General features: G+C 32.9%; 1 protein-coding gene across 2 annotated transcripts in view; it reads left to right on the forward strand.

Moving 5' to 3' along the window:
- Nucleotides 1-14,060, forward strand: part of LOC111413431 (transcription factor cropped) — a 69,893-nt gene extending 55,833 nt beyond the window's left edge. For both annotated transcript variants that reach the window (XM_023044401.2, XM_071200560.1), the window contains exon 3: nucleotides 8,215-14,060. In XM_023044401.2, coding sequence (XP_022900169.1) covers nucleotides 8,215-9,126 — 912 coding nt within the window. In that variant the 3' untranslated portion in view covers nucleotides 9,127-14,060. The remainder of the gene's footprint in view (nucleotides 1-8,214) is intronic.
- Nucleotides 14,061-14,783: the final 723 nt, after the last annotated feature.

Consider the following 14,783-nt stretch of genomic DNA (forward strand, 5'->3'; position numbering starts at 1 on the left):
ACACTTAATTTGTGAATTTCTTCTCCGTTATTTCAAATAAAGGACTCAAATGGCAAGGTCTTGGCAGGTAATTAAAAATTTCATTTTGAGTAATAATGTAATAGTTTCAGAAGGAAGGGTTAAAAATCCGGAAATCTGAATGTTACCAATTAGTTTTCAAGCAAGATAATGAGTTTCTAATAAACTATCGACATGATTTGTGCGGCCTTTAACCTTAACGAGTAGAACAGATGATAGTATGTACGAGAAAATAGTTTTTCTTGTATCACCGAGGAAATGTAATAGTTAATAGTAAATCAAATCACGACAAATTTTGAATTGATCATAAAAATAGAAATAATTTTGTTGAATGATTCTCAAAAACACTATCAAAACCGTTTCATAGTTGTGTTTGTAATAGGAAAATATTGACTTTGCCAAAAACTAAACTTATCCATTTTAATTCCCGTTGAAATCTAGATGTAAATGAACTGTAGGAATTTTGGCAAGGTTTAAAATGTTGTATCTAGTAAGCAAAATTATTCCAACCATGCCAAAAAGAAACTCTTCTATCCAATGCTCAACATGAAATTTTATGTTTCACTTTCCTTCCATAGCATTAATTATCCATATTGAATAATTTTTGCATTCCATTCGCGTCGTACAACCATTTTCACATAACTTTTAATCGTGCGTACCCACGTGAGCAATGATTTGCCGACTTGGTATTTCCTCTGGTCTCTATACTCTGTGAACGCGATGTAGCGTTAGAGAGAGGAGAACGTTCACTCCTCCGGTTCGCGCAGCAACGGATAAGAGGCAAGTCTTCGCCGGTTGAAATTCTTCGCGGTCGTGACCTTGAAAACGACATTCCTCCGTGTCCATTTTTGCTGAATTCTTCACCAACCTCCGTGCTGGTGTTTCCCTCTAGGTATTACCGCTTTAAAGCACCTAGCAACAGAAGACTAGTATCTACAAACTTCAACTATTAGATGCTACTAAGTATACGAAGATAAATGATGTAGAAGTCTGATTCAAAAAAATTATGTATTTATTAATAATAAATATAAATCACAGCTCACGCAGAAAAAGAAAATGTGTTCGAAAATACTGTATATATAACAATACAGACTCTTTTTTTGTTATTTTAAAATTAAACTGCTGCAATGAATTATAAAATAGAAACAGCTGATGTTGGACTAGAAAAATATAGTATTCGGTATTTGTAATAGTATAAGGTTCTGGTGTGTGGCGTCGTCGAGGCGCCGGTTCGCGGCCAAGGTTAGATCGGCGGCCGGTCACGTGACGGCGTGAAAAAGCGTTCTTAAAATAGAACGACCGGCCAACGCCGCCGCTGCCGCGCCACGCCAGTTTGCCGCTCACGACACCGTCGCCACCCAACGAGCGTTTTACGTAACTACCCACTACCAACCTACCTCATTCCATCTCTTTCTTTTCGCTGTATGCTGAATAAAGACGGAACGGTCTCCCTGAGTTAGCGCTCAGCGACGACTACCGGTGAAATGAGTAAATTAAAAAGGCGCATTTACAATAGGAAAGATGAAGAAACGTAGTAGTTGATAAATTTTTTGTTTTTGATAAGTTTTTTTAATGTAATCTTGAGAAAAGACCAAATTTGGTGTAAAATGGATGGAGTGGTCGTGGTTTTAACTTTTTGGTTGTTGTGGTGGGAGATTTTATAAATAGAAAGACGCACACGTGGTTTTGTAGAGTCGTTTAAATCCTTGTTTCGTTTCATTCATGGTTCGAGCAGACCTAGCGTCTCGTACCGGAAGTTGTTAGAGGACTCGGATGGTGTGGAATTTACCGTCGCAAAAGCGTTCTTGCTTTTTCTTTTTTTTTATTTTCATACCGCTTCTTCTTCACTTTGTTATTATAGCTTTGTTACGCTTTAAACTTAATTTTTTAAATTATATACTTTCGGAATTGATTATTATTTACATTTTTAAAAAAAATTCATTCTAGTATAGAAAAATAAGTGGAGTATTCTTGTGTTAATTTTTTTTTGTTGTGCATCTTTGAAGAGACAGATGTTTTTAAACAAAGAAAACTCGTGTTCGGTGCGCATCTGCTCGCCTCGGTTCGTTCTTTTTGGCAATAACAGCCTGACGTGTTTTTGAAGGTTCTGTTTACCTGCTCTCGGCCAAGTGACTTTCAAAAAAGGAATCCTATTTTAAATTCCGTCTACTAAAAAAAACATACTTTTTATTTTTATTCCAATTAATTAACTATACTTTTCTCTTCATAAATTTATTTCTTACAACATAAATAATAATTTCAGTATGATTATCAAAGAAATGTCTTTAATTTGTTAGAAAATAAAATGAAATTCAGTGATAAAGGAAGCTGTCTTGTAAAATTAAAGATTTTTTTTACCAATTGGCGAATTATTATACAGATAATAATTTAATTTAATTTACGGTAATAATTCGAGGTACTTGACGATCTCGGATATCTAGATTAATGTTATTGATTAATTATTATTAATAAACAATCTTTACATTTTTTTCAAAAATTTTTTGTAGTAATGGTACAAAAATTTTTCGTCATCGTAAAGAGAAAAGTAATCTCTATCAAATGAGCATAATGAAAGGGCACAGTGCCATTTAAAAAAATTCAAGTGTTATTCGTTACTCATTTGTTTTCTAAATTAAAAACAATTGAATACAGCCTTTTTATATTATGTTTAATTGTATAAAATGTTTTTTTATAAAGTGAACATTTACCGAGATATATACTATATTACATACATAATGGGCATATATACAGGATATGTATATATTAGTGATGGAACGGATAGTGATTTTGCGAAAAGCCGGATATCCGGTTATCCGGCATATCTATACGGCCATTATGGTTATAATTGCTGGTGCATTTCTGAAGTGATTCTCTATATTGCCACATTATTGCAATATATTTGAATAAAAATGAAATTAATAAGAAAGCTGATAAGATATGTCAACTTATTTGGATCCAAGATACAAAATGAACTTTTTTGATGCTGATTTAATTAACGAAGCAACTCTAAAAAGAGGATACTTTAATTAATAATTGGCGATGTTTCCACAAGGATTCTTCAAGAAATGAATTTTATGGCGAATTTTGAAAGTTATTGATGAAAATTGCAACATCGATCATTTTATCAAAACTTCAAATATTGTTTTCTCAAAAACTAAAAGCTATTTTTCAAAACGGGTTGGTTTTATACTCATATTCCAAGAACTGGAGAGAGAGAGAAAACAAATTTTATTTTTGGATGTGCAAAATATACAAATAAATTTTAAAAAAAGGAGTATTTAAGTACACAAAAATTTATAAATTAAAACTCAGACAAAAATAAGACTATCGACCGGAGTCTTTCTGTCCATGCAAGTTCTAGTTAGCGGCAGCTTCAGTCTTCTCTGTCCATCAACAGTTTTAGACGGAGTGGTGGGCGGCCAGATGGGTGGTTTACTCTAGGGATAATGAGCATAATATGGTGGAGAAGATTAGTAGGGAAATTTAGGGTAGTTAATGGGAGAAATATTAGTGGGGTTATTCAGGAGATCATTGCTAGGGCTGAAAAGAGGATTTTGGGGATTCCTTATTCGTGTTACCTCAATGCCGATCTTTCTGCGACTTCTAAATGGTGTCTTGATGTTCTAAGCGCGTGGTTTAGAAGTATAGATCCATATTCTATAATTGGTCTGCATATGGATTTGTAAATGTGCTAGGCACATTTTGTGGAAACTCCGCGACCTCTGGATGACAGGAATATGAAGTGCTTGGCGCGAGTTTTCATTTTCATCTTCACTTTGATGGCGTGGGCAGAGAATTTTAGTGTTCTGTCGAGTGTTATGCTTAGGTATTTGCAGGTTGGTGAGACTGAGAGGGGAGTTGATTGGACTGTGATTGTAAGAGAAGGAGCGTGGACTGGGAGGAAAGGGATGAAGAATTGCGATTTTGAGGAGTTGATTTGAGTGCGCCATTTTCGGTACCAGCTCTCTGTTTCATCGATAAGCATCTGTAGCTTTCGGACCGAAGAGGCAACGTCCCTGTTGTGCGAAACCAGTGATGTGTCATCGGCGCAGAGTAGGGTATATTTATTCACATCAAAGGTGTCTGGGTTGTTGTCGTAAATATCATGGCAGAAGATCCTCTCTGCGGAAGGCCTTGTTGGATGGTTAAACTGCGGGAGTGATGGTTTTTCAGCTTCACAAAATAAGAGCGATCTGAAAGAAATTGCCTTATCAAGTTTAGGAGGTAATATGGAACATTTAACTTATCCAGTTTGAATAGTAGGCCTTTGTAGCAGACTGAATCGAAAGCCTTTCGGACATCCAGAAACACAGCCGCGGATTTACGTTTTTGATATCGTGCCGCTTGAAAGTTGGAAACCAATACTGTAAGTTGGTAGTCCAAATTGGTAGGGTGGGATGTTTTTTGAGACCACAGTCAGGAGCTTGTTCTTGAGATGTATCTCAAATAGCTTTCCTATCACTCTCAGCAGTGAGATGGGGCGGTAGTTTGCTGGGTCGGAAAGTGAGGAATCCTGCTTGGGGACGCAGATTATGATAGAGGTCCTCTAGTCTTGTGGGAAATGTTGAGTCATGAGGCAGAAGTTAATTATTTCCCTGATGTAGGAGTGAATATCAAGGTTCAAGCTTCTCAACACCTTCCTCGAGATGTTATCATAACCAGGAGCCGTGTTCTTTCCTTGGTTAGAAGAGTGAAATATTCATCCTCCAGTATAATAGCATCCTTAGGTGTTTCAGAGGAATTTATAAAAGCAAGTTGATACCAGTTGTCTAGTCCTATTTAGTTATTGTCCAAGAACTGGATTTTATACGAATTTTTAAAACGTAATCGGTGAAAATTGCAAAATTCGAAAAAATTGTCGATTATTTCATAAATTTATTTCTCAAGATCTGAAAGTGATTTTTCAAAACGGCTTTTTGCATTAAAATGAGGATACTTTAAATAATAATCGGAAGTGATAACAACAACAGTTCTGTTAGTAATGAATGTGATGATGAATTACAAGCGAAGAGAAGAAAACTAGGCGAAACTGCAACAAGAGATTTTATATATCGTATTGGGATTGTTATAATGAGGTTGCTAATGACAAACCTGACATAAATAAAGTTGTATTCAATGAAAAAAGCCCTGTTGGGGTTGAACTTGATTATTATCTGCAGTGTCCAACATTTAAAAGAGATGCTTATTCCTGTGAATGGTGGTGCACTAATAGGTCTTTAATATCCGGCCAAAGCCGCATATTTGGTAATTATCCGGTATCCGGTCGGATTTTAAAAAATAGCCGGATGGACCAGATACCGGATAGTTGCCGCGGATATGCGCGCCAACTAGTATATTCCACCACTACTATATGTATAAAATATAAAAAATCAAAATAATATATAAATACATAATGTATAAGTTTTCAAACTATATGACTAGGCAACATCCTTTACATATCGATACAAATCTACAGAATTTCTAAGGATCGACTTTCAATTAAGCGGAGGTCGCTTGTGGCCGAGCAGCTACGTCGCGCGTCGTTCCCCTATCAATTTTCGGATCATTTTGGCTGAATGTGATATTAATGGCAACAACCTCAGTTCGAATAATGGCAATCGTGTACTTTTATATCGATATGATGGTGTATATAGCGCTTCGTCTAGAAGCGACCTCGGCTTAATTACAAAATATATTGTTAGACATCGCGATAATTTTAATAATAATTAATCTTTTTGAAGAATTATTACAACATTTTTCTCCAACACTTCAACTTCACTTTATACTTCCATACCCATAATTGTTGAAACTTTTTACCATGCTAATGATGAGACACTTTTTCCAAATTGTCAGAGACAAACGTCAACGTGGTAGTGGAGCATGTGTGAATAGGAGTCGAAAAGCAGGTATGAAAACTAAACAATTAAGTATGGAAGAACGGATCATCTATTTAGAGCGTGATTATGAGTTCTTAAATTTAAATTACTATCAACAATCGTGACAATCGTTGGAAAAGATGAGAAGGATTTCTATTGTAGCTCCTTCAGTCTCGTAACCTAACTAATCTGGAATATTTTGTGGGGAATTTGACAATGTTGGTTTACGATGCCTCATTTATATAGTAAAACAGGTTAAGCAATATAGGATAGCAGCTGCATTCAATATCATTCGTAATACTCTTACGGTCTTTGAGATAATCCGCTAGTCCATGAGACGAACCGCATCTTAGTAAGAGGAGAGCATTTTTGAAATTTTATATTCATTACTTTTTATGTGTTTCATTATTCTGGTTTTATTAATGTATACTAAGTCAAAAAAGTTTTCCATTTTCAACATCCGTTTCTAGTTTACCTAATATCATATTTATAATAAACATAAAATTCAATTAGGTATTGTATTACACAAAATTTATAAACAGATGAACATCTCAAATATAATAATTTATTTCATGGGAATAAATATGAACTCCATATGTGCAGAAGTCCTAACAAAATAAGTTGCCATACAAACGAACAGGCATCGTAGAATTACCTATTTCGCTCAAATCCAGAATAAATCTTATCGTAAAGACTTTATTTTTTCTTCTGAACTCTCAGAAACCTAAGCAATTAGGGGAAATGTGAGTGTTAGTGTTGTGTTGGAAATTTCGCTATTCTCGCTGTTGTTATTCGCAAAATGAAGTGATTTTGGATACTAGAAGATGTGGACTTCACTAAAGCAGGACCTGTTCCTGCAGGCATAAACGCCGTTCTTTGATAAGACCGTTGTTATTTGCTTTGTGAATTATGTTATTGCATCTAAAAAAACAGTTAGTCGCCAACGACAACTATTTGAATCTTCATTTCATTTCACGACATCAATTGCCTCTTTTGTAACATTCTCGACAAGCTTCCTCCAATCCCTATGCAGACGCATCCGATGGAGGTAACTGGCAAATCTCCACATCGATAAATACCTTCTGCTTTGATAGATGGTTTATGCCTTAATTAAGCCTATTTTGAATCTCTATCATGCCTCTATCAAGTAAGCAATAAGGCAACTTTTTAAAAAGTCTATTGATCTCTGCATCAAGTTACCAAGAATCTAATCTTGTACCTATTGGCCAAAACGAAGCATTGACTGAACAAGTCAGAGTCTGTAAAGTTTACTTCTGCGGCTTTGAATGTTACGGAATAAATGTTACAAGCTATGAAATTTTGGTAGATCTAGTAAAGATTTTGCCTAATGTGGACCAGTTCTCCATGTTTCAAAGAGATTTATCGCCCTCTACAATTATTGCCAGAAACTTCAAGCAGATTGTGGCAGCATTTATCAGATGATGTTGAGCGTTGGCTATATTTCGCAATTGAAAAAAAAATAGTAGGACATAAAACATGTCCACACTTAGTCATTGTCTATGTTATGTTTTAAGTTAGTCGTACGAAATACTTGATATTTATATCGCAATTTACTTCGTTAGAGATCTTTCTTGATCTCTGGTAGACTATACATTGCTAGAAAATTGGATATAAGTAGCACAAGGATAGATAGTACTAGCAGAAATCTAGATGCTGGTAGAAGTTAAAGTATTAATGGAAGACTAGACTCTGCTGGCAGGAGACTAAAAATTGCGGGGAGACCATTTACTACTTGTAAAATGCTAGATACTTCGGACGGAAGACGATATATTACACCACCTTACTTATAGAACACTAACACTGCTTATAGAATTCTAGATATCGCTGGCTGAAGGTTAAATGCATTTAGCAAATGACTAGATACGATAAATGATAAACTAGATTCTGTTAATAGTGGATACATTGCTAGAAGATTAGATATAACTAGCACAAGGATAGATAGGACTAGTAAAAATCTAGATCCTTCTGGTAGAACTTAAAGTATTAATGGAAGACTAGACTCTGCACTAAATATTGCGGGTAGACCATTTACTGCTTGTAAAATGCTAAATACTTCTGACGGAAGACAATATATTACCAATGGAAGACTAAATCAAACATCTTTATTGAGATCTTTAAGTTCTTCGTAAAAACTTTTTTTTAAGGTTTATGAATAAGGTCGATGTCATTCGCATTATAAAAAAAATTCTAAGAGTTATATTTAATAAGCTCAGATGTGTTCTTTAACGTTTGACACAAAATTGATATATTTGTTTTTTATTCTTAATTAATTATCTTTTCCTTTATAACCTAACTAATTTATCTTTTCTTTGTTTTTCAGGCAGCAATTTTACAACAAACAGCTGAATACATCTACCAATTAGAACAAGAAAAAACGCGTTTACTCTCACAAAATTGTCAACTAAAACGTTTAGTAAACCAACACGAAGGTGGCGAGTTACCGCCAAAGAAACGTAAAACGGAAGTAATGCTGCCGATTTCGGAATCCTCCGACGAAGGTCTCGGATCAATGTCTCCGGAACCGATAAACGTGATCGGTGTTGTAAAAACAAGTAGTGATCAATCGACGACATGCGAATTGCGTAGACAGCTCGAACAAGAAAGAAACCTTCGCATTCTTTACGAAGAACAATTGAGACAGTACGAAAATCAACACATCATCTATCAACAACAACCGACGGGGCAAATTTATACAGTCGAAGATGGTGATGATTTAAAACTTCAGTTGGTCGCCCCGGAAAGTTTACCACCAGTTGGACATACTCAAACGGTTGTTTGTTCTCCAGTTCCTTCGAGAAGTCCAAGTCCGGTTCCAAGTACTGTAGCTGTTTCGGCTGCACCTGAACAACAACAGCGACTGCCGTCAGTTTTGGAAGCCGCTATTAAAGCGGAACCGAAAGTTGAAGTTGAACGTCTACCATCGCCGAATACTTCGCCGCATGAAGATGGTACGACGACAACGACGACGATTCCAGCTCGATTATATTCGACGAATACTTCGAGACAAAATTTGGAAACGATAGTTGAAGCAATTCGTCATTTGGAAGGTGATCACATGTTCGGGGATGAGCCCCAAACGACGTCGACGCCGCAACAGGAAGCGCCGTTGGCTTTGACGACGACGACGCGATCCACGGAACATATTATAAAAGTCGAGATGAATCCATACTTGGATTTCCATCAGGTTCAACAGTCTCGACCTGGTGTTATAGTTGTTAAACAAGCGTCGTGATTATATCGTGAAAGGAACAACAATAATGTTAACAACAACCAAGTTTAGAATGTCTTTAGAAATTTTTGTCCTTTTTTTTGAAGTAGTAGATGAAAAATGTAGAAATGGGAAAGAAAAAGGAGGAGGATTTAAAGATTTTAAAGCAAAAAATTAAACGAAATTGAGATTTTTTTTACATAGATCGAATTAAGAAATGCGTAACTTTTTAAAAACATTTAAAAAATGATGGTAAAAATTAAAAAAAATTCTGAAACGTTTAAATGAAGTTGAATAGTCAAAAATTTTGTCTTAATTGTTAACTTTTGAAGTAATCTCTTTAAAAATTAATAACTCAAATTTGAAGTTAATTTTAGTACTAAACATATTTGTACTTTGTACTATAACTATCTTCGATTATAGTTAATAAATTTGTTAGGTAATATGTTGTTCTTTGTGAAATCATGTTGCTTATTGAATAACTCTAAGCAATATAACCTGATAGTTGGTATTATTCGCAATATATGTATATGATTTGGATAGAGTTTCTTGTAAAGTAATTTTAAAAGTTTGTAAGTGTCTCATAAAAAAACAAGGTAGAGTGGGTGTTCAACTTTCTTGAGTTGTGTTGGGTTGAATTCTTGAGAGGAGAAATGTTTATTATTATCATTGTTTCCAAGGACAGTAGAATCTAATAGGACTGTTACATCCATTGTTGTGATAACACGCCTGCACACTACGTCACACCATTTGCCACGCCCAGTCAGCTGTTATTGTGTTTTATGCGTTTGCTGTGTATTTTTAGAAGTTATATCGTAGACGTTATTCATATTCAAACTTATTAATGTCTATCATATAACCTCTAAACACACAGCAAACGCATAGAACGCAATGACAGTTAAATGGGCGTGGCTAATAGTGTGACGTACAGTGCGGGCAACCAACCCGTATTGGGCTACAAAATAACAATGTCCAGTTAGATTCTACTGTCCTTGCATTAATTAAATCATGACTTCTCGTTTTCATGGAAACTGTCTAAATTTGTGTATCTCTTGCAACAGTTTTCTTTTTTATTGTTATATGACTCACTTAGAAATAAGTCTAACATGTTTCTTGGCAATGATTCGAATTATTTTTATAAAGTGGCAAGGTGACAATTAAAGATTTGAAGATTGTAGCGATGGAACCAAATGGACAAATACTAATTAACGGAAATAAACAGTTTTTTGCATTTATTCAGGCTGAAATTTAGAAGTTTCCATCGTCTTTGCGCTTTTTAAGGTAAATGGGAATAAATTTCTGCTTTTATAAGACTCTTTTATTGACAAAAAACCAACTCAAATGTAAAGTTCACATCTTGTTTTGCTAGATTTGTAAATTATTTTCATCTTTAGATACGCTATCCGCAACTTTTGTTTCAACGACTAACGAAATTTCAGCTGAAGTATCATTGTTTAGAATTTAATGAAGATCATCCTGACTCATGTCCACTGGTTATCTAGAAGTGCCACTATCAACTTCATTCTGCTCAAAATTTGAATCAACATCATGGTCGATTAGCTATCTTCACCTTTATATCCTTTATCATCTGACTATTCATCATCACTATCCTCGATAGCTGCTTCTTTCTAGTCCTCTAAATTGTAGCACTCTATCAAAACTTTTACTTTATCTGGATTACCTTTTTATCTGTTCTTTTTATTTTCTTCTTTTTCTTTCGGTCATTATAAACTAAAAATATGGTAAGCATAGGTATTTAGCAATTGTATTTTATAGAGAAAGCTTTCCTGCTTTAGTATACGCATCGATTACAACCGTAACAAAAACTTTTTGGAAAACGCAATTGTTTACATGAAGACGCAACATACAGCGTTAATAGTTGTCGCAATTACAATTGTAATCCACGCGTATACTTCATGAGTGATGCGTTAAACTTCTAAAAATGATCAAAAAATAGTAATCATACATTTCTTGACTCTAACTAAAAGACCTAAATCATTTGGAGATGTGTAATCAAACTACTCATTTTTCGAAACTATATATACAGGGTGTGGCAAAGTAGATTAAGCAGTTTTGAAGGGTAATAATACAACTTTATTGACCTACATTTTTTCTTGCCATTAAAAGCAGAAGTAGTTGTCATTGATGTGAGTCAAGGTCTATGTAAACAAGTCAAGCAAATTACCCTTAATCAGTTTGCTCTCCAGATACTCCAATCCGTGAAAATGTTATCAACTTTTATTGAAGGATGTACGAGAATGATCTGAATTCGAAATACTACCAGCGTGGCTAGTAATGAAGTGATAGCAGTGCTAACACGAAAGTAGTGCTAAAGTGTGTCGTTTATGTTAGCCAAACAATGAATAAGACTGATGGAGGTGGCGATGCTTTTTCTGAAATCTATCAAACCAAGTGTCCTAGCTTGCCGCTTACTGGAGCTATGGAAAAGTAAGAATAATAATCTGACAATATTGGAAATGATCTCCAAAACTTTGTACACCTCGTTCTGATGGGGTTTGAAGGCGACGCGTAAACACACTTTTCGTTGACTATCCCCAGAGAAGTAAGTAACATATGCTCAAATCTGCGTCTAGGAAAAGTTCTCTTAAAGCTGTCGGTGAATTTAACATCCCTAACAGCTATTCTTCAACAATTTCTTTCATTTTTGGCTCCAGGAAATTTCGTAATATTGTCACATACCGCTCCAAATTGTGATGCGGCACCCCACACTGTTAATTTAGGGGATTTTTGCGGTTTTTTGTGAAAAATGTTGTGGAATGTTCAGCCCAGTAGTGAAAATTTTGCTTTTTCATAGCTTCAGTGAGGTAAAAATGAGCTTCGTTGTTAATAAAGAAAGCTGCGTCTAAAGTAATCTGTGCAAGCGCTTATTCTACACAATTTCTTCTGCCGCATCCTGTTCTAGATCTATTAAAATTAAGTATCTGAATGACGCATTAAACATTAAAAGTTCATAGATGATTGGGAATAGTATCATATTTATCAAAGATATGTAATGTCAAAATTTTGGAAACATTTAAAGTCTATATGTTTCGGATATAACTATATATATAGTAAAATATATAATAAAATATATATATTATATATAATTATAATATTTTATTGTATATCTTTTAATATATATAATTAAATTGGGACACATTTTAACATTAAATTATTGCGTGGATGAAATAAATTTAGCAGAGTTTGCGAATTTTTTAAAATTTTTACCATCATTTTTAAAATATATATTACTATATATAAAAATTAGCATTTTTTAATTTTTGAGTTAAGTAAAAAAAATCTCAAAGAAATGATATGGTGATGTTAAAAAAAATTAAGATAAAGGTTAAATTAATCGAAGTAAGTCGAATCTCCTACTATTATTATTATAATAATTAAAAAAATAATAAAAAAAAATGAAAGAAAAATGGTTATTGTGAAATGGTAAACGGAAAAACTATAAAAAATAAAAAAAAATAAGGAAACGAAATGAACCCAACAAAAATCCCCCTTTTTTATAGACACTAAATAATTTTTTAATATGATGTGTTTTTTTTATAATTATTATTTTGTTACTTAAAAAACCCTCGAAGAAACGTTTCGTCTTATTTGAAACACCAAAAAACATATTTATCGTGAGTTATTATTATTAATTATTATTATTAAACGCAACGTTTTGTTCCTTTTTTTGTACATATTATATTATTACATACGAGAAAATATTATTATTATTACGTGTTTACGTCGTCTTTAGGATTTAGTAACGAACCGAGCGAGAGAATTTCCCCAAAAACAACACTCAAGGCTTTTAATTACTATTAATATTATTTTTTATTTTCAACTTTTTTCTGTCTCTCTTCTCTCGAGTCGTCTAGATTGTATAAATCGATCGATTTGTTTTGTTGTTATTATTTTTTAATTATTACTATTACTACTACTACCACTACTACAATTACCGGTAAGATTTACTTTAAAAACAAATACGAAAGATGGAAAAAATTAATTAAAAAAAAAAATGAAGCAAAAAACCCACACACTCTTTGTATATATATATAAAACATACTTAATAAATTTAAACAAGAAAAAAATATGCAAAAACACAAAAGTTTCGTATACGTACGATGAAGTTTGAAATATTATTGTTTTCGTTATGCATAAATACATAGTTTAGATCAAGTTACTGTAACATGTAAAATTATAAAAGGAATTTCATTGATTTTTGTCGATATAATTATTGTTTTTGACGTGATCAAAGCTTATCAGTTCATCAATAATTATAACTACCTCTCATTTCATTTAATTATTTAAAAACCATCAATAACCCCAGTTATTTTTTATTTTTTTTAATACATAATGTAATTCCTTTTATAATTAAAAACAAATGATCAAGTTAAACATAGGCCAATACACATTCAAGTAATAATCGTAGTAGCAACATGATCTTTGCTCTGGGTGATTGGATTTTTGTGATTGAGAAATGTTGTAGGGAATGTCTTTTATGGTCTTTTTTCTTTTGAAATGAATGAATGAGTACGAGATTGATTGGAGGAGTGTTTGTACTTTTTTGGAAGATGCAGGATGAATTTGGCGATTTTTTTCGATCCTTTTGATTTTTTTTATTACATAAATTTAGTGTAAAAATTTCTTAAACATTCACAACTGCAAAAAGATAAAATAAAAAAAGATTTTTTAAAAAAATACTTAGATCTGAACTCGTTTTTTAATAATAATAAATAAATTATTGTAGATTTGCGTCAACTCCTCTAAAAGAGACAGTATTAAGGGGTTTCGATACGCAAATCTGTATTAAAAATTATTTATAAAAAATTTGTATTTGTAAAAGTTGTACGAAACTTTAAATTTGTCGCCATAAGCTTATGAAAAAAAATCTTGTAATCTTTACGAGCTTTCTGTGTATTTTCTTTTTTATTTAATGTAAAATAAACACAATAAAATAATTTTTTTGTTTAATTTATATCATCGAATTCGGTTCTAATTTGTTTTTTAAATAAGTAATTAAGCTCGCTGAAGATAACATTTTTTTAAAACTTATTTCTAATTTTTGTTCCGAATTTTTTTAAACATTGATATGGAATTTGAAGAAAATCATGAAGAACGAAAAAAAAACTTATGTTGTGTCGCTTGTATCATAATAATAATGAAATTATATTCAATAAATCAATCATATGTGAAAAATTATTGTTTTATTAACACAGAAAATTAACCTTAATAACATTTACTGACTATTATAAGACGAATACTCTAAAACAGCGTTCCGCAAACTTTTTTAAGTGGCGACCCAAAAATATTAATAAAATAAAATCTAAAATAATTACTGTTATAGAAAATTAAACACAGTTTCGACATAGATTTTCTCAAATAAATATATATTTCTAGTCCTAACTCTATTATTCACTATAATAATTCAATGTTCTTTTAAATGAAATACATTGTGTGATATATCATTGAAATCAGAATTAATTATCCTATTTTTTGGTGTGAAAATCAAATATGGCGTTCATAAGAATGAACGCTGATGATAGTTTCACGAAAACGAAACGTCGGAGAAAATTTCTAGTTGTGTCATGACATTTTTCATAAAAAGTTGCATTAAGAATGTTTTTTCAGATTCACGAAAAAACGAAAAATAAAGAAGTTATAGGCAAAAAACGAAAAAGTAA

Source organism: Onthophagus taurus, chromosome 11 (genome assembly GCF_036711975.1).
Source record: "Onthophagus taurus isolate NC chromosome 11, IU_Otau_3.0, whole genome shotgun sequence".
NCBI classification, from domain to species: Eukaryota; Metazoa; Arthropoda; class Insecta; order Coleoptera; family Scarabaeidae; genus Onthophagus; species Onthophagus taurus.